Source organism: Lutra lutra, chromosome 15, assembly GCF_902655055.1.
Source record: "Lutra lutra chromosome 15, mLutLut1.2, whole genome shotgun sequence".
Taxonomy (NCBI): domain Eukaryota; kingdom Metazoa; phylum Chordata; class Mammalia; order Carnivora; family Mustelidae; genus Lutra; species Lutra lutra.
The window spans coordinates 58,403,143-58,426,112 of record NC_062292.1 but is presented as its reverse complement, the minus strand read 5'-3'; the positions used below and the strand labels follow the sequence as shown (position 1 = coordinate 58,426,112).

General features: G+C 50.2%; 1 protein-coding gene and 1 long non-coding RNA gene across 2 annotated transcripts in view; both read right to left on the bottom strand.

Annotated features, from left to right (window-relative positions):
- The window catches only part of MTARC2 (mitochondrial amidoxime reducing component 2), a 33,655-nt gene extending 31,724 nt beyond the window's left edge, over positions 1 to 1,931 (bottom strand). Inside the window, exon 1 of the mRNA XM_047705132.1 lies at positions 1,445 to 1,931. Within this exon, the coding sequence (XP_047561088.1) occupies positions 1,445 to 1,731 (287 nt within the window). The 5' untranslated portion in view covers positions 1,732 to 1,931. The remainder of the gene's footprint in view (positions 1 to 1,444) is intronic.
- A 9,836-nt stretch (positions 1,932 to 11,767) lies between these two features.
- On the bottom strand, positions 11,768 to 20,298 carry LOC125086435 (uncharacterized). Its single transcript, XR_007123193.1, has 3 exons — positions 19,556 to 20,298; positions 17,729 to 17,995; positions 11,768 to 13,135 (listed from the first exon to the last, which is right to left on the bottom strand). It is a non-coding gene; the product is annotated as an uncharacterized LOC125086435 (long non-coding RNA).
- Between the last annotated feature and the right edge of the window lie 2,672 nt (positions 20,299 to 22,970).

Below are 22,970 nucleotides of genomic sequence, written 5' to 3'. Positions count from 1 at the left end.
CAAAGACACTCTACAAAATGCCCACTCAGGAGTCCTCGAAACTCTCAAGATCATCAAAAAACAGTAGGAGCTTGAGAAACTATTACAGTCTAGAGAAGCCCAAGAAGTCACAACATCCAAATGTAATTATAAATGTATCCTGGTGGGGATCTTAGGATAGAAAAAGAAGGATGTTACGGGAAAACCAAGAAAATCTGAATAAAGTACAGGTATCAATCCATCCATCCATCCATCCATCCTCTCTAGGATTAGGGGTGCCTGGCTGGCTTCATTGGTTGAGCATGGGACTCTTGATGTCAGGGTCCTGAGTTCTAGCCCCACGTTGGGGGGGGCGGGTAGAGATTACTAAAAACAAACACAAAACATGAAAGTCTCTCCAGGATTAGAAATCTGGAGTGGAGGAGAATGGAAAATCCCCAACAGTTACATGGTCTGCATACACAACATTTCTCTAAAACAAGCTGAAGTTTTTCAAAGCTGTGAGAGTCCACATTTTTAAAAGAAGACAGCTGAGAAGAGCGAATGCATGTGTCCCAGAGTGAACTCAGGGGGGCAGATAGCCTCCTAGAAGATTCTTTGAATGACCAACTTGTAAACGTCCCCACCCTCTGTATACAGAGGACCACAGCAAGAGCCCCCTAGCCGGACAGGAAGGCAAAGAAGGGGATTCTGTTCTTCCTTGCTCACTCTTCCTGGAGTGTTGCCGGCTGCACCACCAAGTGAGCCTTCCAGACACCCAGCTGCATCGTTCTGAGAGTGTCTGCAGCCTCAGGCTGGGATGAGTTCAATGACAGGACACCCATTCTTCTCTAAGGGAAGTGAATGGAACTTCCATATGCTGGTCCTTATGTGAGTACAGACTTTATTTACCCAGAGTTCTTCATCAAGGACCACTCTGCCTCTGGGGAGAGGGGCACAGTATTCTCTTCACAGCGAATACTACATTTGTGATGCCCTAGATACCCCCTCTTCCCAACAGAAACCTTCACCGGCTCAATACTTATGAAAGTGGATCAAGTCTCCCCCGCTCCCTTCCCGGGTCTCCCAGGCACTTGCTCCAGGACGGGCGACGTGGGAGGGGGCAAACTTCAGGAGACCAAAGCCAGTGTCCTTGAAGGAGACTTGGTTTCAGCGTTGCCGCCTTCTGCCCACGTGTGCTCCTCCACAGCATTTTATTTTCTACTATTGTGCCGTAGACTAAGAATCAGAAAGTGTAGAACTAGCAGGAGACTTGGCGATAACCCGGTCAGACCCCGTCCTTCACCCTACCTACCTTTCCAAATAGCAACCAGACACGAACTGACCTTCCCAGCTAAAGGATCAAAGGCAAAGCGTCCAACCAACAACCCAGGAAACGCAACATGCAAACCTACTCCTTCCCGCGAGCACCCCCCCGCTCCACCCCGTCCCGGGCAGGTCCCGCGCAGCCCCGGCCCGGCCCTACCTGTCCCGCAGGTGGCCGCAGCGCAGCCCCAAGGCCGTGCACTCCGCCGCGCTCACCGGCACCCCCTTGCACGACTTGACCGGGTAGATCCAGAGCTGCGCCACGGTGCCCACCTGCTGCAGCCGCCGGCGCCGCCTGCAGCGAGCGCGGCGCCAGGCGACCGTCCCCAGCGCCACGGCGGCCAGTCCCAGCGCGGCCGCCCCGAGCCAGGCGGGCCGGGACGGCGCGGGGAGGCGCGGCGCGGGGAGGCCGAGGCGGTCCAGAGCGGACGAGCCGGCGGCGCCCATGGCCCAGCGGGCGGAGACTAAGGCGGCGGCGGCAGCCCCCGCGTGGCGGCCCGGGCGGCTGGGGGCGCGGGGGCACTCAAGGCTGGCGGCGGGCGGGAAGAGGCGCGGCGGCTCGGGGCTGGCCCTGTCGTCCCTGCGGCCCTGCCCTCCCTGCGGCCCGCGCGCGCAAGGCCTACGGCCGCGCGGTCACCGGATGTGGGGCGGAGAGCGCCCGGGCCCACCGCCCCCGCACCGCCCGCCTTCTCCCGGTTGGTCACGGGCCCCGCGCCGGCGTCCCCCTCGCGGGACCACCCTCTGCCCCCCACATCCCCCCCGCCGCTCCCCCTACGCCCCGATTCCGACGCAGCCCCCCCCCCCCCCGGCTGCCGGATCGCGCGTTCCGAACCGAACCGGGAAGCGGATCACGGGTGGCAGGGTGGGAGGTGTTCGGGAACTCCTCGCTCCGGCAGATCCCGCTGAGACCCGCAGCACTGGGGGCCCATAAGCCGCGCGATGGAAACATCTGCACTAAGAGAAGACCCTGGCCGGGTCCCCGGGATGACCCCAGCCCCTCTCCCACCCCCGCCACAACTCCCCTGAAACACCTGCCTGGGCGAGCTCGCCGCTGCCGGGACACTTCAGGGCTTGCTCCTGCCATCATCTGGGGCTTGAGCCCCCGACCTCCTCTTAGAGCATGCTCTCAGCAGGGCTCACGATTACCAGCCTTCCTCTGGAACCTCTGAGATGTGTTTATGTATCTTCGGCGACTAGAACTAGTTCCAGGACAGTTCTAGTTCAAGGACCTGAGAGCCGTTCCTTCAAGGAGGAACAGGGCTTGTGTCCCTGTCTCTGCGGGAGGATGGGATCCTACCTTCCGTGATTGCCCCTAGCAGGTTCAAGGGCCTGACCACGTTTCCACCGGCCAACTTTGGTCATTTTTCACTTGAGCTCCCCACGGGCACACCATTGTCCCTTTAACGGGTCCAGTCACCTCTGCACAAATGGGACTGGAGCTTAGCTCTTTCCCTTCCTGTCACTAGTTACTGAATAAAATTTGTTTTCAACACTTCAATGTGCAGCTTTGTTCATCTGGACCAGCTCCATTCACATAGGCTTTGTGGTGAACAGGGGATTTTCTTAGACAAGTTCAGGTTCAGTTTTGCAAAAGAAAAAAAAAAAAAAAGACAAAAAGAAAAGAAAAAAAAAGTTCTTTAAATCGGGGCACTGTTCTGGGAACGTTAAGGCAACCAGTGGGCCACCTCCCAAATATGAATCAATCACCCTCTGGAGAGGAGGGTCACCCTCCAGGGCCGGAAGGGCCTGGAGGAAGGAGCCAGAAGAGGCAAGCTCCCTTCCAGGGTTCCTTGTGAAAAGTCAAAACCCACCTGAATTCCAAGCCCCCCCCCACCACCACCACCACAAACAGCCCCTGCTGGAAACCCCAGACAGCGGAATTAGCCTCTTCAGGAACTACACAGTCTCATCACGCTCAGCAGCAAGTCTTGGATATCTGTATCCCGAGCACGCTGTTTTGAATGAGGGGTGCCCCTGATTCCTTTTCCTCCCCAGACTCTAGAAGACAGCCAGAGCCCTTCCCCAACCGGAGCCTGCTGTCAGGTGGAGGTTGTCTGTGAGTCCATCCTCCTCGCTAGATGGGAGCTCCCCGACAGGGAAAAGGTTCCTTATTAAAACATCTGTTCCTTAACACACATTTATAGGTCATTCGCCAGGCTTTGCCCTAGACTGGCACTGACCATGTAAAGTTTCGAAGAAGCTGCCCATCCAGGAGCTTAGGGAGCCCCTGGCAGACTGCTCGGAAGAGGAGGCATGGACAAGATGCAGTGGAGACAGAAAAGGAGTTCTACCTCCCGACAGTGGTGTCTTCAGAGGAGGGAGCTTTTGGGCTGAGCCTGGAACACATGAAGGGTTGGGAGGGGACAGAAGAGGGGATTCTGGGCCAGAGCAGAAGCTCGCACCGAGCTCAGAGAAATGCAAGGGTCGTGAGGATGTGGCGATTTAGCAGCTGTTCAACAACTTGAGCAGGTACCTCCCATGCAGCTGGGGCTGGGAGTTGAGGCAGGACAGCTGGGCAGGGGCCAAATCGAGATGCTCTGTGTCTCACCTTCATATGGAGACACATCGGAATTCTGAGCAGCAGGGGACATGGTCAGACGTGGGTGCTGGAAGGCGATACTAACCACTTCGAGAAGGGGTAACCCCAAAGGTGGGTTGATGAGAAGCAAAGGCTGTAGTTTGGGCCAAAATGATCCTGAATTGGGGGAAATAACAGTGGAGATGAGATGGAGGTGCAGACATGAGAGATGGTGGGGAGACACTTAGCAAGAGGTGGTGACAGACGGAGGGAGAGAGGGAGAGAGGGAGGGAGAGGAGGAGGGAAGGAGTCTGCCATGAATCCCAGCTCTCCCGCTTGGCTGGGGACAGGTAGGGTGTGTCATTCTCTGAGATAAAAAAAATACTCAAGGGAAGGAGATGATCCGGGGAGAAAGATGATGAGGTCTGTTGTGCACACTGACCTTGAGCCAAGATCAAGAGTCAGACGCTTTTAGGGGCACACCCAGGTGCCCCTAAGATTTTACTTATTTTTAAGTATTCACTACACCTAAATGTGAGGCTCAGACTTATAAGCCGAGGGGCACCTGAGTGGCTCAGTAGGTTGGGCCTCTGCCTTCAGCTTGGGTCACGGTCTCAGGGTCCTGGGATCGAGCCCTGCATTGGGTTCTCTGCTCGGTGGGAAGCCTGTTTCCCCCACTCTTTCTACCTGCTGCTCTGCCTACTTGTGATCTCTCTCTCTGTCAAATGAATAAATAAAACTTAAAAAAAAAACAAAACTTATAACCCGAGAGTAAGAGTCACATACTCTACTGACTGAGCGAGCAAGGCGCCCCTAATAGAATAGAATAATGGGGGGGCGCCTGGGTGACTGAGTGGGTTAAGCCTTTGTTTTCTGCTCAGGTCATGATCTCAGGGTCCTGGGATCGAGCCCCACATTGGGATCCCTGCTCAGCGGGGAGCCAGCTTCCCCCCCTCTCTCTGCCTGCCACTCTGCCTACTTGTGATCTCTCTCTCTGTCAAATAAATAAATAAAATCTTAAAAAAAAAACAAAGAATAGAATAATGGAATGAAGCAGTATACTGACGGCTTGAGCTCAGCCAAGCCCTGTGACAACCTGGCTGAAACTGCAAAATTATCAGTAGTAAGAATGAGCTATTACAGACCTTGAACCCTGTGGAATAAGGGAGAGGCTACCCCAGTAATAAGACGTGGTCTTGAAGTTCTTTATTGGCATAATAGCTGGTAAAAAGGGCTCCCTCCACCTGCTAGTCCAGGGGTAAGAAAAGTCTTTTGGAGTGTCCATAGCTCCAGAGCGCCGATCTCAAGCAAAATATTTGTCCAACATTTTTTTTTTTTAAGTTTTTAAAAAAACTTAAAAATGTCTCAGTTACCTGCCTTCAGCTCAGGTCATGATTCCAGGGTCCTGGGATGGAGCTTCCCAACTGCTTCTCCCTCCCTCCCTCCCTCTGCCTGCTGCTGCCCCTGCTTGTACTGTGTCTCTCTCTCTCCCTCTATCAAATAAATAAATAAAATCCAAAAAAATAAAAGAAGAGGCGCCTGGGTGGCTCAGTGGGTTAAAGCCTCTGCCTTCGGCTCAGGTCCTGATCCCAGTATCCTGGGATCGAGCCCCGCATCAGGCTCTCTGCTCAGCGGGGAGCCTCCCCCCGCCTCCGCCTGCCTCTGCCTAATTGTGATTTCTTCTGTCAAATAAATAAATAAAATCTTAAAAATAAAAAAATAAAAGAAGAAGAAGAAACTATGTAAAATGAGTATAAAAGGAGATTTTTTTAAGGGTGCCTAGCTGGCTCAGAGGAGGAAACGTGACTTTTTTTTTTTTAAGTTTTATTTATTTATTTTGAGAGAGAGAAAGAGCACAAATGTGAGGGGAGACAGGGGAGCTGCAGAGGGAGAGGGAGAGAGAGAAAAACTCCTGTAGACTCCCCACTGAGCACAGAGCCTAAGGGCAGGGGTGGTTTGGCCTGAGATCACAATCTGAGCCTAAACCAATAGTCTTGACACTCAACCCACTGAGTCACCCAGGCACCCCTGTGACTCTTGATCTCCGAGTTGTGAGTTCAAGCCCCACACTGGATATAGGGATTACTTAAAAGTAAAAAATCTTGGGGCACCTGGGGGGTTTGGTTGAGCGTCTGCCTTTGGCTCAGGTCCTCATCCCAGAGTCCTGGGATCAGGCTGTGCATCAGGCTCCCCACTCAGTGGAGAGCCTGCTTCTCTCTCTGCCTGTGTTGCTCCCCACTGCTCGTGTTCTATCTCTCTATCTTGCTCCCTCTACCTCTATCTTGCTCTATCTCAAAATAGATGAACAAAATCTTAAAAAAAAAAAAAGAAAGTAAAATATTTTTAAAAGTTTAAGGAGATTTTTGAACTTGAAACTTAAGTAAATAAAATGATTTTTAAAAAAGTAGGGGTACCTGGGTGGCTGAGTCAGTTAAGCATTTGCTTCAGCTCAGGTCATGATCCCGGGGTCCTGGGATGGAGCCGCCCCCCCCAATCAGGCTCCCTGCTCAGCGGGGAGCCTGCTTCTCCCTCTCTCTGCCATTCCCATGGCTTGTGCTCTCTCTATCAAATAAATAAAATCTTTTTTTTTAATATTTTATTTATTTATTGGACAGACAGAGATCACAAGTAGGCAGAGAAGCAGGCAGAGAGAGAGGAGAAAGCAGGCTCCCTGCTGAGCAGAGAGCCCGATGCGGGGCTCGATCCCAGGACCCTGGGACCATGACCTGAGCCGAAGGCAGAGGCTTTAACCCTCTGAGCCACCCAGGCGCCCCAAATAAATAAAATCTTTAAAAAAAAAAAAAGGAGCCTCTTTTAGGGCCTTTGGGTTCTTGTTCAAGATACATACATAGTGGGCATTTGTGACACCCTGGAGTCACTGTATGTGAATTTTGCGTCAGTAAGAATCTGAGTAATAATTATAAAAATGCTGATGTTCACAACACCTTGCATTTTATAGGACTTCACGGTTTACAGAATGATTTGGCATCCAGTGAGGTAGGGGCTGAAGTCTGAGAGACAGCGGCACGTGGCCCTGGGAGGGCAGGGGGGGCGCGGCGAAGAGTCCAGGCGTAGGTAGGGGCGGGTGGTCTATAAAGCCCCGCTGAGAGGACGGATCAAGGCAAATTCATCATGGTTCAGAATCGACCTTTAAGGGTTTAGAGGAGAAAATCTAGCTTTTCAGTGTCTGCGTGTTGACTGGACTCAGGGACACTAACCTCTGCTAGTAAAAGTCACAGGAGACTGATAATGAAATGAAACAAAAATGCTGTTTCACTCATTCATAGTAAGAAATACCGCCTCACACCCACAAGCGTGCATCCCAGTGTGACCAACCGTGCCCAGGGAGAATGGAAGGAGGGGAACCACCAGCTCCAGGGGTAATTTGTATGTGAGCCGGGCATCTCCTTCAGGCTGCCAGGAGGAGACACGTCCCCTTTGTTAGAGGTGGGGTTGGGGACGCATACCAGGAAGGTGAAGCCTCAGTTTCCAATCACCAGTCCCAGGACTTCCTGAGGCTGCAGTTTTGAGAACAAGGACAATGGCCAAGTGTTGTCCAGGAGACAGCAGCTTTCATCCAGCTCTGCTGTGTGTTGGCCTCTGGTCTTTAGCCTTTAATGATGATTAAGGAGCCTCAGATCTCCGGGAAGCGGAAGCCTACTAGGACTGTACCTCAGGAATGGGGCGATCAGGAGAACAGGGGGGCAGGGTGGGATGGAGGGCTCTTGGAACCTCTGGACAGCGGGTCCCCACTGCGACAGAGAAGCTGGGGCCCGGCTGACCAGAAACATTCTGCTAACTGATGAAAGGGTAGCAGGAGCGGGTCACAGAGAACACAGCATTCTGAGCAGCTAAATTTAGTACAGGCTGGAAAGTAAAGGGCAAAGGCTAAGTGTGGGGAGAGGTCTAGGAAGATAAACAAGTCCAGGTCATAGAAAGATTTCACTGTGTAAAAGAACGTGAACTTCATCCAGAGGATATCTAAAAATCAGTATATACTGATAAGAGAAACTGAGTGGTTGGAAACAAGGAAGAGACGGAAACTTCACGTATATGTACATTTATATCTTCCACATTCTGACCCATGAAAATCAATACCTACTCAAAAAAGGTCCAAAAATTCAAAAATAAAAGTATTTTTACAGTATACTTTTAAACTATCCTACTTACATGATTCTGGCTGTGTACCAAACTCTGGGGGAGCAAAACAGACCGAAAACCTATCCTACAAGCTTCTAACCTATGAGGTGTTTTCAATGCTTTATGCCTCATCAGAGACACAGCCCACCTTTGGGTAGACTCCCAATGTCAGAAGATGTATGACCTGTTCATCCATTTCTGCATCTGAAGGCCTGCGGAGACATGGTGTAATCCGGGTGTTGGTGGGTGGCAACATGTAAACTGGATTTTGAAGAATGCATAGGAGCTTTAAAAAATAGAAAAGATGGCACCTGGGTGGCTCAGTTGGTTAAGCAACTGCCTTCTGCTCAGGTCAGGATCCTGGAGTCCCGGGATCAAGTCCCACATCAGGCTTCCTGCTCAGCTTGGAGTCGGCTTTTCCCTTTGACCTCTCCCCTCTCATTCTCTCTCTTTCTCTCTCTCAAATAAATAAGTAAAATCTTAAAAAAAAATTAGAAAAAAATAAAAATAAGAGAAAAGAGAAGACCTCAAAGAGAAAGAAAGCTTCTCAAAAAACCCTGAAATGGTTTTGGAGGAAAAGTTTTGCATGATGATCAGAGCAGCACAGGAAATAGTAGCAGCTGAAGCCATCAGGCAGGATGAGGACAAATTGTGCAAAAATTGCACGTTTATGAATTTCTTTCCTAAAAAAGTTCGAATAAACCCACACTATTGGTATAGTGGAAGCTTGGTATTCTGGTATTCTGGAAGCTGGTGAATATGTACCTTTAGGATGAATTGTTTTTTTCTTCCCAAATAGCAGGGAAAAAATAACTTATAAATTTTGTTTTCTATTTTGTATTTTTCCTCCCGTAATTTTTATTGAAACTTCCTAGTTTCTGTTGGTTAATATAAGAAGTTTTAAAAAATTGCATAACAAGCAAATGTATGGGAAAATTCAGAAGCAAGTGAATAAGCTTGCTTCTTTTTTTCTCCTTGTCAAATATGTTCATAGTGGTGATTTTTATATTTTATGGAAAATATTTTTACCAAGAGTGTTCTTTGTTTATGTGTTGGAATTCACTGTTATCAGTGTTTGGTCTCTTCTACAAAAATCAAGCTTTCCTGTTGGTTTGCAGCCCAAACCTCCCAATGCTTGTTTTCTTTGGCTTGTAGAATCGGTTTTCAGTTTTGGTTTTGGTTTTTCAATAGGGCAGTTTCTAGCTTGTCCTGAAACATCAAAATATCAGGTAATGAGAAGTCTGTGTTCTGCATGACAGCAGCCGGGGGCACCTGACTGGAACCTGTCTCTGTAGGCAGCATCCCCCTGGTCCCTGCGCTCCCCAGTCCAACCTGAGCCCTCTGGGTCTTTGGGGTTGCCCTGGGTCTGCCAGAGGTTCCACCAGGGAGCGCTGTGATCAGCGTTTTGGAGAGCAGGGTGGGGAGGAAGTGCTGGGAGCAGGTTCTACGGGCCTTGGAAGGAGGCCCTCCTTTCCTTCCTGGAGAGTTAAGTCCTAAGGCTCAGCTTCCCTTGGCCCAACACAGGCAAGGGTCAGGACTAAGAGCCAGTTGCAGGCCAAGTATTTCGAAATAGAAGGGGAGAAACAGACCCACACTCTGTATTACCCCAGACATTTGAATACTGCTTTGCAGTCCATAAACCTTTGTCAGAGACAGAATGCTATTGGGTCCTTACAGCGTTCCTGGTCAAAAGTAGGAAAAGGGCTCTGTTCCTGCATCAGCCAAGACGCTCAGGGTCTCTTGTCTCCCTCCCCTAAGAGCACCCACCCCGCAAGAAAGAAGCAGGTCCCCACGGTGGTGGTTTCCTCACACTTTCCTTGTGGAGAGGAAGAGGAGGACAGACTTCCAGTCCGCAGGAGGATAGGGTGCCACGAACATGTGCCCCCACCATTCCTGCCCACAAGAAAGGTGGGGCCTCAGGAAAGAAGCTGAGATGTGCCTGTCTCAGCAGGAGTCCTCCTGATGTAGTTCTGGAACATAAGTGAGGTTTGGCGGAGGGCGTCCAGAGCCACGGCCAAGAAAGAATTCTTGAGACGTCTTCGGTGCAAAATGGCGGTGATTTCATTAAGCCATGGGGACAGGACCTGAGGACAGAAAAGAGATGCTGCCTTCTGCTCCCTGTGGCTCCCTGCCGCCCCAGCATTGTGGGGGCAACTGATTCTGTACTTTGGGGTGTGGGGGGCGGGGAGTAAAGACAAGGGAAGTTCCAAAAGGATTTTCCTCTTTTAAAGAAGACTCACTGGATGCGGGAGGCCTTGCTGTTGTCAAACGAAGGTTGCTTTTTCCTCTAGCAAGGCATTAACGCTGAGACAGTTAGGAGCTTCCTGGAGGAATGTTACACTCTGTCTGCCTCCAGTATTTGTCAACGGGCCGCAGGTTAAACGGACCTCTAATGTTTCCCACATCGCTTCTAGTGAGGTGGCCTTCCCCCAGCTGGGACTGTCCGTCCGCCTGTGTATCTCAGGGGGACATACGCAGAGATAACCCAAACAGTCCGCTGTCCTCTACCTGTATACAGGAAGGACACTAATCCTTTTGAGGTCAAGGACACTGGCCCCTTTGAGGTCAAGAGCAAAGCTGTGGAGTTGGGCCAGTGACACTGAGGACCAGGGCCCTCCTCATGTCTGGCCAGTCTGGTCCTGAGTGTCCCCCAAGGCCCCAGGCCCCCCAGTGGCCAGGCCAGGGCCGCGTGTCTTCGTGGCTTAGATTTTGTGGATGTTATCAGCCAGGATGCAGAATGCTACTTCCTCTCGGTTTTCGGTGGCTTTTTCTCTGCATTCGTTTTCTTTGGCTGCTGTAGGAAGATGGGCTTTTCATCTGAGCAGCGTGTTCCCTGGTCAGTATGAAGGATGAAGCCTCCAACAGGATACAGCCATCTGGGAAGGGAAGAGAATCTCCTTGCTTGGGCTTCCTCTCCAAACGCAATCCCAGGCCCTAGAAAGCCACTGCCCTCTAGCCTCCCCCCTCCACTCCCTGCCCCCAGAAAAGATTAGGCAAAGAGCCTCCTCACCCATCCTCTGCCTCAGAATAACCTCTCTTTCCCAGGCTGCCTTTCTTATATGTATTTACTATTGCAGGACTCCAGAAGTCTTAAACATCTCTGGTAAATATGACCAGAAAATGGTGGCACAAGTGTGACCTACTCTACAACACTGGGGTTGCAAGCACAGTCGTGTTCTTTTTTTAATTAAGATGCAATTCACGTAGCATAAAGTCCACCATTTTGAAGTGCGCAATCCAGTGGGTTTTAGTATCTTCACTGTATTGTGCAATCATTACCTCTACCTCCTTTCAGAACATTTCCATCACCACAAAAAGAACCACATACCTCTCCCCCCGCCCCCAGTCCCTGGCAACTGCTAGTCTGCTTCCTGTCCTCATGCATTTGGCTATTCCGGACATTTTGTTTTTTGGCTGTTGGTGGTGGTTTGTTTGTTTTGAACTCCTGTCTAGTGGAATCATACAACATGTGGCCTCTGTGTTTGGGTTTCTTCATTTAGCAGCAGGTTTTCAGGGTCCATCTCCTACTGTTGTGTGTGTTAGTCCTTCATTCCTTCCTGTGAGGAATAATGTTCCATTGTATGCATGGACCACATTTTGTCTGTCCATTCATCAGTTTTCACTTTGCGGTATTATAAATCATGCTGCTATACACCATTTGCTGTATACATTTGTATATAAGCTGTCTGAGAACATACTTTTTTTAAAAAGGTTTTATTTATGTATTTGACAGTGAGAGACAGTGAGAAAGGGACCACAAGCAGGGGGAGTGGGAGAGGGAGAAGCAGGCTTCCGGGTGAGCAGGGAACCCAATGCATGACTCGATCCCAGGACCCTGGGATCAGGACAGAAGGCAGACGCTTAACGACTGAGCTACCCAGGTGCCCTGAGAACATGTGTTTTTGATTCGCTTGTGTATGTGCTGGAGTGGAATTTGGTGGGTCCTATGGTCACTCTACATTTAACTGTTCTGAGGAACCGCCGAGGTGTTTCCCACAGTGGCTGCCCCATTTTACATTTCATACCAGCAATGTGTATGTTCCCTCGCATTTGTCCCCAGTCCTATTAAGATTAACTGACATACAAGATTATACTCCTTTAAGGTATAAAACATAATGATTTATGTATGTATTGTGAAAAGATCACAATAAGTTGAGTTACTATCAGTCACCTCAGATTTTTTTAAAAATCACCTCACAAAGTTACATTATTTTTCTCTCCTGTGATGAACACCTTTAGGATCTACTCTTAGCAACTTTCAAATACACAATACGCATTATTAACTATAGTCGCCATGCTGTACACATCCCACACCATATTTACCTTCAAACTGGAGGTTTCTACCCGTTGGCCCCCTTCCATTCTTCACTCAAGCAACCAAAGGATTCTTTGGATGGCCTTAGCTGAACTTACGTTGTTAAAGATGCTAGACAAAATCAGACGCTGAAGGACACTGCTAAGGGCAGATTTTAATCAGTAGCGACTATTGCAATAAGGAAAGGAGTCCAGCATAACTGACTATAACTTCAATTTGAACAGACGTGAGTGGGCATTTTAAGGGGAGAAGCTAGAGCGCTGGTCAGGGAAGTGAAAAATCACAACAGAGTGGGAAAGGGGCTTTATCCTTAGGAAACCGACTGAGTTCACTACCTGGAGCATATCAGATTCAGCTCCCATGGGCCCACAAATATGGCGGCATGCCAGGGGCCTTGTCTTTGGGTGTTGGCTGGAACAAACAGCAAATTCTTTTGGCAGCCTTGAGTTTCCTCAGGTAGGTGCTTTAAGGGGAGCAAGGGTCATCCTAGAGATGTAGCTTTGAGTTGCTACAAACCAAGCTGGTGCTTATTCAAGTCTCTGTGGGCCAAGGTGGAGGCTAGTCCAGTCCAAGGAACCTGGGGACAGCTTGCTCAGAGAGAATGAGGAAATGTGGGGGGATCTTTCTCCAGAACTTTCCTAATTTCATGTTCCTATCAAAGTAGATAATGAAGCACAACACTGACAGCATCAGCTAATTTATTTAAAAAACTGGGTTCACCCCATCCTGCTCTAGAAATCCCATCAGCGTAGCAGAGAACTCACACCAGCACAGCCTGTTGAAACCCAGCCAGAGCTGTCTTCAGGGACCCGTGGAAGAACACTGGACTCAAACCTTCACACACACAGAGCAGGAATCCCGGGCCGTCCTCGATCCTCCTGCAAAACACAACAGGAAGCCAATTCATCTGGATAACGTGCTCACAGAGTTGTTGACATAACCAGAAGGAATCCTGGCTGACTTCAGATGAAAACTTCTAACAAAGCAGCTTTGGGGAAGGAATGCTTTTGGGCGGAGAACACCGTAACCAAACTCCACAACGGCTAATATCTGAAGCTTTTCAGGACAAATGGAAAACGAAATAAACTCTCCTGCTTTGTTTTGTTGTTTATTTACTTCTTTGAGAGAGGGACAGAGCATAAGCGGGAGCGGCAGGCAGAGAGAGAAGCAGGGTCCCTGCTGAGCAGCGAGCCCGATGCGGGACTCCATCCCAGGACCCTGGGATCATTACCCTCTTGCTTTGGATAAACCACTGGGGCCTTTGACAGTGTGAAAAATGCTTTCCTTTCTCTGTCGGTCCTTCAACCACCAGAATGGGGACCAAGCAGACTTAGTAACGCCAGGCCCCACCTACCCCCACCTGCTTCCCTGCACTCAGCTCTTCTAGTGCCGTCACCCCCGCACAAACCGTAGTCCTCATATGTATGAATTCAGACTGAGCAGTTATTGCCGGCACACTCCCTAGGTTGACACAAGGAACCTGGAGGCCTTCTCCCCCCTTAGAAATTTACAGTCCGGTTCACGGAATATACATATAGTCAAAACCCAAAACTTAACCTAGTAAATTTGAAGATGTAATTGGCTTTATCAGGCGATCCGTGAATGGGGTAGCATCTCAATCCAGCGGCTGTGCAAAAGGGAAGCACTCGGGGACCCGCGGCTCAGTCGTTAAGCATCTGCCCTTCAGCTCAGGTCGTGATCCCAGGCTCCACGGATGGGGCTCCTTGCTCAGCAGGAAGCCTGCTTCTCCCTTTCCCATTCCCCCTGTTTGTGTTCCCTCTCTCTTGATGTCTCTCTATCAAATAAATAAATAAATAAAATCTTAAAAAAAAAAAAAGAAGAGAAGGACTTTATACACAGAACTGGGACTGAACAATTAGCAAAAGAAAGGATGGTTTCAGGCAAAGTCACTTTCCCTCAGGGTAAGAGCTGGGGTTTTTGGGTGTATTACATTATCTTCCTGGGGTGGGGATGGGGATGGAAAGAACCCACGTGACAGATGGGTGCTGACCAGAAAATTCCTGACTAAGATTCCATTTCTGGAAGAGGTTAAAACGGCAATTAGGTTAGGTACGGAGATTCCGTTTGGTGACGTGGGCTGGCATGAGTGACTGCAGCTTGGGCCTCTGGGGTTGTTGTTGTTACAGTATAAAAAATCTACAAGTAAGTAAATAGAAGGGGGACAGTGAATGAGGCCCTGTGGGAAGTTGGAGTCGCTAGTGATAATGGAGATTCAAAGAGAGGAGACATAACCTTCACCTAGAGTCAAGAGAAAGATTCCTTCCTTGCTGAGAAAGGCCCCCAAAAGCGTACTTCTGAATGGGGAGCTCACCATGGGGCCAGGATAGCCATCAAGAGCAGTGTAAGCAGGAAATGCCTGATCAGATTTGGGGTGATCTGTTAGATAGCCAGTTAGAGATACCCGGTTAGAGGAAGAGAGAATGTTTTTTTTTTTTTTTTTTTTTTTTTTAAACCTATGCCACATGTAGACCTTGTTTCCTTCCTTTTGTGGATGAATAATGATTTTTTAAGGCCTGAAAGGCCATCTTCTGTCCAGTTAGTTCCCCTAATTCAAAGCCATCCCGATGACAAACACTGTCTCTCACGTCCGGCTTCTCCTAATCTAAATACACAGCTTCAGGGTCTATCCTTCCAGCTCAAAGTTCTTGCAATTTGCTTGAATGTTTAAGAACAATGAGAAAAGGACTCTCTTTCCCCATTCATATGTATAGTGATGTATGTACCTCAGGATTTTAATATTCTGTGGGGAAAGCCTTGTGGATTTCAAGTGTCCTACTAGGAGACAGGGACTTCACTAGCAAATTATTAGTGATAAGGAGAACAAAGGCAAGAGAAATGTAGATAAAATTAAACTTCCTTACAACGTGCAGCCTGTGGATAAATACCAGAGACGTGTAGTGTGACGTTTCTCAAAGAACTCACAGCTGCCTTAATGTTAATGCTTTGCTGGAAACTAAAAAACAACCTTAGCTTGACAATAGCCAGACCTCCAGGATCCTGTAATCTTCTTTGACATACAGAAATCCTTTTAGAGATTTCCCTTTTCTGCCCAAGGGTCCTGCTACAATAAAAACACTTTTTTGCATCATAAAACATTTCATGAATCCTTTCTTGACCTTTGGGCTCAACAACCCTGCATTATTAGGACCATTCATGAGAAAATTCTAGGGGAGCCTGGGTGGCTCAGTTGGTTAAGCATCTGCCTTTGGCTCAGGTCATGATCCCAGGGACCTGGGATAGAGGAGAGAGCCTGGTGTAGGGCTCCCTGCTCCTTGCGGGGAGTCTGCTTCTCTCTCTCTCTCTCTCCCTATGTAAATAAATAATAAATACTCTTTTTTTTTTTTTAAATGAGAAAATTCTAAAAACCTGTAAGGATGATGAGGAGATGTGTCAAAATCTACCCCTCCCCCCTTCTCTTCCCCTTTATCCATTTTCCAACATTAGTTACTAAAGGATTAAGGTTAACAAGAATATTTTCATCAATCATCAAATGCATGCACATACTTGATGATTAGACCAGAGAGCAGAAATTTTTAAATGCTTTGGAGCAAACATTAAGTGACTTCCACGAGTGAGATGCTTTTCTGACCATTATCTCTTTGTGTTCTCATGAAACCCATAGTAGATTTTATAAACCTTAATTTACAACCAAGGTTCTAAGAGTTAAGGTAAAACACATAGAAATTCCTTTACTGTCCTTTGTAAAAAAACAAAATTCAGCCAAGTAAATTTTATTTTTATTTTATTATTTTTTAAAAGATTTTATTTATTTATTTATTTTTTAAGATTTTATTTATTTATTTGACAGAGAGATAAGAAGCAGACAGAGAGGCAGGCAGAGAGAGAGGAGGAAGCAGGCTCCCTGCTGAGCAGAGAGCCTGATGCAGGGCTCGATCCCAGGACTCTGAGATCATGACCTGAGCCGAAGGCAGCGGCTTAACCCACTGAGCCACCCAGGCGCCCCTAAAAGATTTTATTTATTTGTCAGAGAAATAGAGACAGAGAGCACAAGCAGGGGGAGAGGCAAGCAGAGGGAGAAGCAGGCTCCCCATTTAGCAAGGAGCCCGATGCAGGACTCGATTCCAAGACCCAGAGATCATGACCTGAGCCGAAGGCAGACACTCAACCGACTGAGCCACCCAGGTGCCCCTCAACTGAGTAAATTTTAACATCTAATTGGCTCTATTAAGCAAGTCATGAATTGGGCAGCATCCCATCTAGCAAGGTGGGAAATGGGGGAGCTCTGAGGAGGTGTACAAAATGGAAGGGTTTTGTTCGGGGGTTTTTTCCTCCAAATTTTTACTTAAATTCTAGTTAGTATACATATGTGTAATATTGGTCTTAGGAGCAGAATTTAGTGATTTGTCACTTACATACAACACCCAGTGCTCATCCCTTCAAGTGCCCTCCTTATGCCATCACCCATCTAGCCCACCCCCGATCAACCCTCCATTTGTTTCCTGCAATTAAGAGTCTCTTGGGACACCTGGGTGAGCATCCAACCCTTGGTTTCAGCTTAGGTCATGATCTCAGGATCTGGGATCAAGCCCCACACAGGGCTCTGCACTCCCTGGGAAGTCACTTGAGATTCTTCCTCTCCCTCTCCCTCTGTTCCTCCCTTGGCTCTCTCTAAAATAAATAAACAAATCTTTTAAAAAATTTTTAAGTCTCTTATGGTTTGTCTCTCCCTCTCTCCTCTCTTTTTTCCTGTCCCATACATTCATCTGTTTTGTTTCCTAAGTTCCCCATATGACTGAGATCATATGGTATTTGTCTTCCTCTGACTGACTTATTTCGCTTCGCATAATACCCTCTAGTTCCAACCACGTCATTGCAAATGGCAAGACTTCATTCTTTTTGATGGCTGAGTAATATTCCATTGTATATAGGCACCACATCCAAAATGGAAGGTTTTTATAGAAATCTCAGAGGGTGGAGCAAGGAGTTATATCAACAAAGGTCTACCCCAGGCAAGATCAAGACCACCTTCCCATGGGTAAAACTGCAAGGGGGTCTTAACCATGCTGACGACTTCACCTTCCGTTGGGGGATGGAGAAGACCCATGTGACAGATTCTGATCAGAAAATGCCTGAGTGTTAAGACTTAAATTTCTGGGGGCGCCTGGGTGGCTCAGTCGGTTAAGCCTCTGACTTTGGCTCAGGTCATGATCTATCTCAGGGTCCTGGAATCGAGCCCCACACAGGGCTCTCGGCTCTGCTCAGCAGGGAGCCTGCTTCCCCCCCCTCTCTGCCTGCCTCTGCCTACTTGTGATCTCTCTCTGTCAGATAAATAAATCTTTAAAAAAAAAAAAAGACTTAAATTTCTGGGGAAGTTTGAAACTGCAATTAGACAGGGTAGTAAATCCTGGTTTGGTGACTTGGCCCAAGTGACGCTCTTTGGGGCCATTGGTATTCTATTCAACGATTTCCCCCTTTGATCAGATTCTCACCTTGACTGAGAGATGTAATCCAAATCCAAGTCCCTGCAGCCCCTCTCGGAGACATTGTAGTTCTCACAGCTTTCGTGGGTCCTCTGCATGATATTCACCGGGGGGCGCGGGTGGGGGATATGTTTTTTGCTGACTCTGGGATATCCACAGGCCATAACTTCAGGCTCACAAGCCTTACGTCAGCGGTTCCCTTCCTGTCTCCTCTGACATTCTGGTCTGGGGAGATCATCTGCTTGGTACTAAGTGGCTTCGAACAGCCTCTGAAAGCTTTTGAGAGGATACAATGCACCAGGGAGATTATTACGGGGACTAGAAGCTGGGTCAGTCCCAACACTCGGAGTGAACTTCAGAGCCAGGGTCCCTAAGAGCCAAACCAATCAAACTCCCCGTTGAAAGAGTCACACACTCTTTTAAGGCAGTGGATTGCTCAGTGATCTAACACAGACATAAATGAGTTCCAGTCTCCCCAGCTTGCTAATCCAGACCCAGCAGGTGATGTTAGCCACAGCCCAGCGCTCCTTGCTCAGGTAAAAAGGCCCATTGTCACGCTAGAAGCTTCTGTCTTGAGTTTGGGGAAAAAACGGGGAACTCACCCTCCAAGGGGAAGACAGGTACTGGTTTAGGGCTGTCTGGTGTAAAGTCCACTTGGATAATCAGAATAAGATATGCGGGGTTGGGGAAGAACAGAAAAAGTGTTTTAGTTTCCCCTGGAAAGAAAAGCATGACCAAGGAGGTAGGACTTGGAACCGACCTGACCTGAGCAGTCTCCCCTAAGGCTTTATGCACTCTGTGAGGCCTCTCTGACTCCATTTTCCTGTTTAAATAGTGGGGTTAATACCGATGCCATTGGGCTGTTATGAGGACTAAATCCCGCATGATGTTAAACACCTCTAGCAGAGGGGCCCATGGGTAGCTCAGTCATTAAGCACCTGCCTTTGGCTCAGGTCATGATTCCAGGGTCCTGGGACCAAGCCCCACATCGGGCTCCCTGCTCAATGGGGAGTCTGGTTCTCCCTCTGACCCTCCCCCTGCTCTCTCTCTCTCTCTCTCTCTCTCTGTAATAAACAAATAAAAATTCTAAAAAATAATTTAAAAAAGAAATACCTAGCTGGGCATGCATTTTATTGACATGCACATAACTTTTCTCTGCACAGCCCTACTTCACATGCACACATGTGAGGCACACCCGGTCCGCCCACCTGGAGGGCCTGGGACGTGCCCTTCAGCAGACCCCAGTGCCAGGAGACACCAGCAGGGAGACTGTGTACAGTGAGTTCCTGCCCACCCCAGGAGTCCAAGGTCAGGGGAAGGTCTGCTCACATGACTCCCTGGGTTCCAGTATAGAAATGACAACAACATTGCAGGAAATGCCCGGGCTGCAGCAGAAAACCCTGGGGCCTGGCCTTGTACATTGTATTTTCTGGCTCAGCAAAGAGGCATTGTAACAATTAAACAAATAAACACGGTGTTGGCCTTGAACTCCAAAGACTTTTGGCATTCTTAATCTTCTCCCCTGGCACCGCCCGCCCCCCCCCCCCCCCCCCCCCGTGCTTTCCCTGTTGCTCAGGCCAGAATCAGAGAGAATTCTTTGATTCCTCTCTTTCCCTCACCCCTACACCCAGGTTGGCAAGTCCAGTCCTTCTGCTTTCTCAGCCGGGAGTCCTCTCCCTCTCATGGCCCAGGAGATAGGCTCTGCCTCCCGCTCCCCACTCCAGACCCACCCTGCCCCCCACTGCAGCTCAGGGAAACTTTTCACCGTGGAACAGACCCCAACACCACTCCCTCACCCTGTGCAAAGAACCCATCGAAAGTTTCCCCTTCGCTCACCCTCACTGCCAAGGTCCACGAGGACAGGCGCCACACTGTCGGTCGCTAGCGTGCCATCCCGGCCTCGTGTCTGGCACAGCGTAGTGCTCGGGGAACACCCGCTGGACAGCTGTGAGAGGCTGAGCATGTGAAAGAAGGGAGACATTGGTAAATGAAGGACACCACACGGCCAAGCATCCTTCTCTGACTCTCCAAGACACATGCCATGGTGGGGTCGGGAGCAGTCCCAAGCAGAAACCCATGTATGTGACCTCAGGTCGGCTTGGTGTCCGAGGAATTCCCCAAGAAACCTCACATGTTGAGCCTTCCAGAAATCACCACCCAGCATGCCCGCTGCCGCCCTCTGGGATGTCTGTCTTTGTAAAGGTTCACTGAACTGCCGCTGGGTCACAGGTGTCGTACGGGGCACTAAGGCTGCAGCAGTAAACTTGACGTCCCTGCTATCGTGGAGCCTACGTTCCGGGGTTGGGGGAGTGACGCCCCACACAAGCGAGCTGGACACGTAACTGCAGAGTGGGATGGCGGGAGCAGGGCGCTAGGACGGACAGTCACATCCTCCAGTGGTATCAGCGAGGATAGGGCCCCTCACCTTCGCTGCCTCAGCCTTCTCATCCGCGGAATGGGCTCATGACAGTTCCTCCCCGTAGGGCCCTATTAACACAGAGGTCAGGTCTTGCCCTTGTCTGCTCAAAGCCCGCAGCGGGGCCTCACCTCACTCTGAACGACAGCCACATCACCCCCGTGGGCCCCAAGGCTGGCATCATGGCCTGCCCCCCCACCTCTATGCCTCCAGCTAGCTCCCTGAACTCATCCCACCCCACTCTACCCGCAACTCCCCCTGGCCGTCTGGCCGCTCCTCATCGGGCCAGGCAGCACATGGCCAAATTCCACTCACTTCAAGATCAGACCTAGGGGAGCCCCACGGCCAGACCGCTGAACTGCCTGGTCAGCCTCCCACCCTCCCTGTCCCCACACACACTGTCTGCACATTCAGGACAAGGAGCAGCTGGGCACAGGCCCTAGTTTGTTCCCAGTGATACAGAGCAGATTAAAATGGAGGCTAAGACTCAGGACAGGTGGGAGGCTGCATGTCCAGGAGAACCGATTCGTTCCAGCAGCTGAGATCAGGGAAGGTTGCATGGAGGAGGCGGCCTCAAAGGTGAGCTTTCCGAGAGAAGCAGAGTTCCAAGTACAAGGCTGGGAGGCAGCTGACTCAAGGGCTGGGGTAAAGGCCAGGGCTGGGGCAAAGGGCAGGGCTTGGCCTCTGCTGGCCTTCTGCGGAGCGCCCTGGTCACGAGGGAGGGCAGGCCCGAGGGTGCGGTGGGATGGGGGAAAACAGCAGCAGCCAGAAAACAACTCGATGCCTCCTCTGGACAGGGGAGCGGGGCTGCTGGGGAAGTGATTCCAATTGTTTCTGTTTCCTTCTCAGGGGGCTGCGGAGAGGAGGCTCAGGCCTGCCGACTGTGAGAGCGGCCCTGAGAGCTTCTTAAGAGGTCAAGAGGGAGGAAAAATAGGAAATGGCCTCCTTGAAGAAAGTAAAGATAAGCAAGATCAAAGGACAAAGAGAAGGGATTTTGTCAGAGGGAAGCTACAAGAAAATCCCTCAGACTCGGGGAACCAGAGCCGCCGTATCCTAAGAAGGCACCATCTGCTTCAACCATACCCGGGTCCAGAGAAGTAGAGGGACTGGTTCAAAGCCACACGGCCCACTGCTTTCCTGACTCCCTGGTTAGTGATCCAATGACTTCTGCGCTGAGAGCAAGTGCAAAGGAAGACCCAGGTCCCTTCTCCCTCCCAAGCTCAGGGTTAGCAGAGGAGGGTCCCAGTTCCCAACCAGGCAGGTCATCCCCTGCCCACGTGTGCAGGAAGACCTCAGGGCTCAGGGCCTCCTGGCCTTGGAGGTCAAGGTACTTTTCTGTCCAGCATCCATTACCTCCAAGGCGCAGGGCACCCCTGCTGGCTGGTTCCTGCCCCAGCCAACCAGGAGAACAGGGCGGGCCATGCCTACGTAAGGCACCTCCTCTGGAAAGTTCTGCCTTTGCCAAGGTCAGTGTTAATGACTCGGGCTGAGGCTGCTGCATTGTCCCCACCACTCCCTGGATGTTCGGCTCCAGACACCATCGCTCACTTTTCTCCCCTCTTTGGACCTTTGCACATGTTAGTCCCATTGCCTGAAACTTCCTTTCCTCTCCCCCACGCTTCTGCCCCGCTGCCTGGACAGCTCCTGCGGCTGATCACACAGGTCCCAGCTTTGATGTCCCTTGCCGTGTGGGGAGCATCCCCAAGATAGGGTCGGGGCCACTCCTGAGGGGCCCCTTGATCTCCTCACGCATGCTCCCCTCACACTGGATCTTAACTGTCTGGACCTATATGATTGCATAGAAGTCCCCTCAAGGCCAGACCTGACTTTCTTATTTCCGGAAACAAAAACACACTGAGCACTTTCTATGGCTTTCACTACCTCGAGAATGAAAATCCTCCTGGTAACACTACAGAGCGGACAGTTATGCTACGCTCTCTTCAGATGGATGAACTGTGATTCAAAGAGGTTAAGCCTCTTGCCTAAGGTCACACAGGGAGTCAGATTTCAGAGCCAGAGCCATGGACACCCAGAGGTGCTCCCCAGATCAACCTTCCAGGAACGACTCACCCCTGCTGCTGGGAATATCTGCGGACAGTTTTGCAGCAAAAAGTATTTTTTGAGACGGCACCAGCTCTGGAGAGCGAGTCACTCTGCCCAGAGGGCAGCCCAAGGCCACAGACAGATCAGCATGGGGACAAGGGCTGGGCCACCCTGGAGTGAGTCAGGACAAGCCTGGAAGGCCATGCTGGCTTCAGGGTTCCCGGGGGTGGCCTGAGGCCACGGCTGGGCGTCCTCTGCCCAGTCTCACCTCCTCCTCCCGGGGTTGAGCCCACGGCGCCTCTGTGGGGAGCGAGCTCTGAAGGCCACACCCGAGCTGGGGCTTTCCACAACCTCCGCTGTATTCGGTCACAAAGCGAGGTTAACAGAATTCCAAAGTGGGTTCAGGATTCCAAACTCCATGACGTTTCACCCCACGATTAGCTTGGCTTCGGAGATGGCACACCGAGCAGAACAGACAGTAAGTCACCCAGCAAGCTAACACTGCCGTTACTGGAAGTGCCCGAACCCTGGCCGCCAGCCGTCTGTGGTCACTGCTGGGACAAGGCCTCTGTCCTGTCCCGTCTGGCAGAGCCCTCGGCGGCGGCAGCCTTTTCGAAGTGGTCGGACAGAGGGCTCCTGTCTGAAGAGGCGGACAGTTTGCTGCAAGAGTCCTCCCTGTTTGGAGGGACTGAACCAGGCTCGGGCCCCGCAGACGCCCTCCGCTCCTGCTCCGCACCAGTTCTGGGGCGTTGTCTGCTGGCGCTGCTCTCAGCGATGTCTCATAGCTACAGT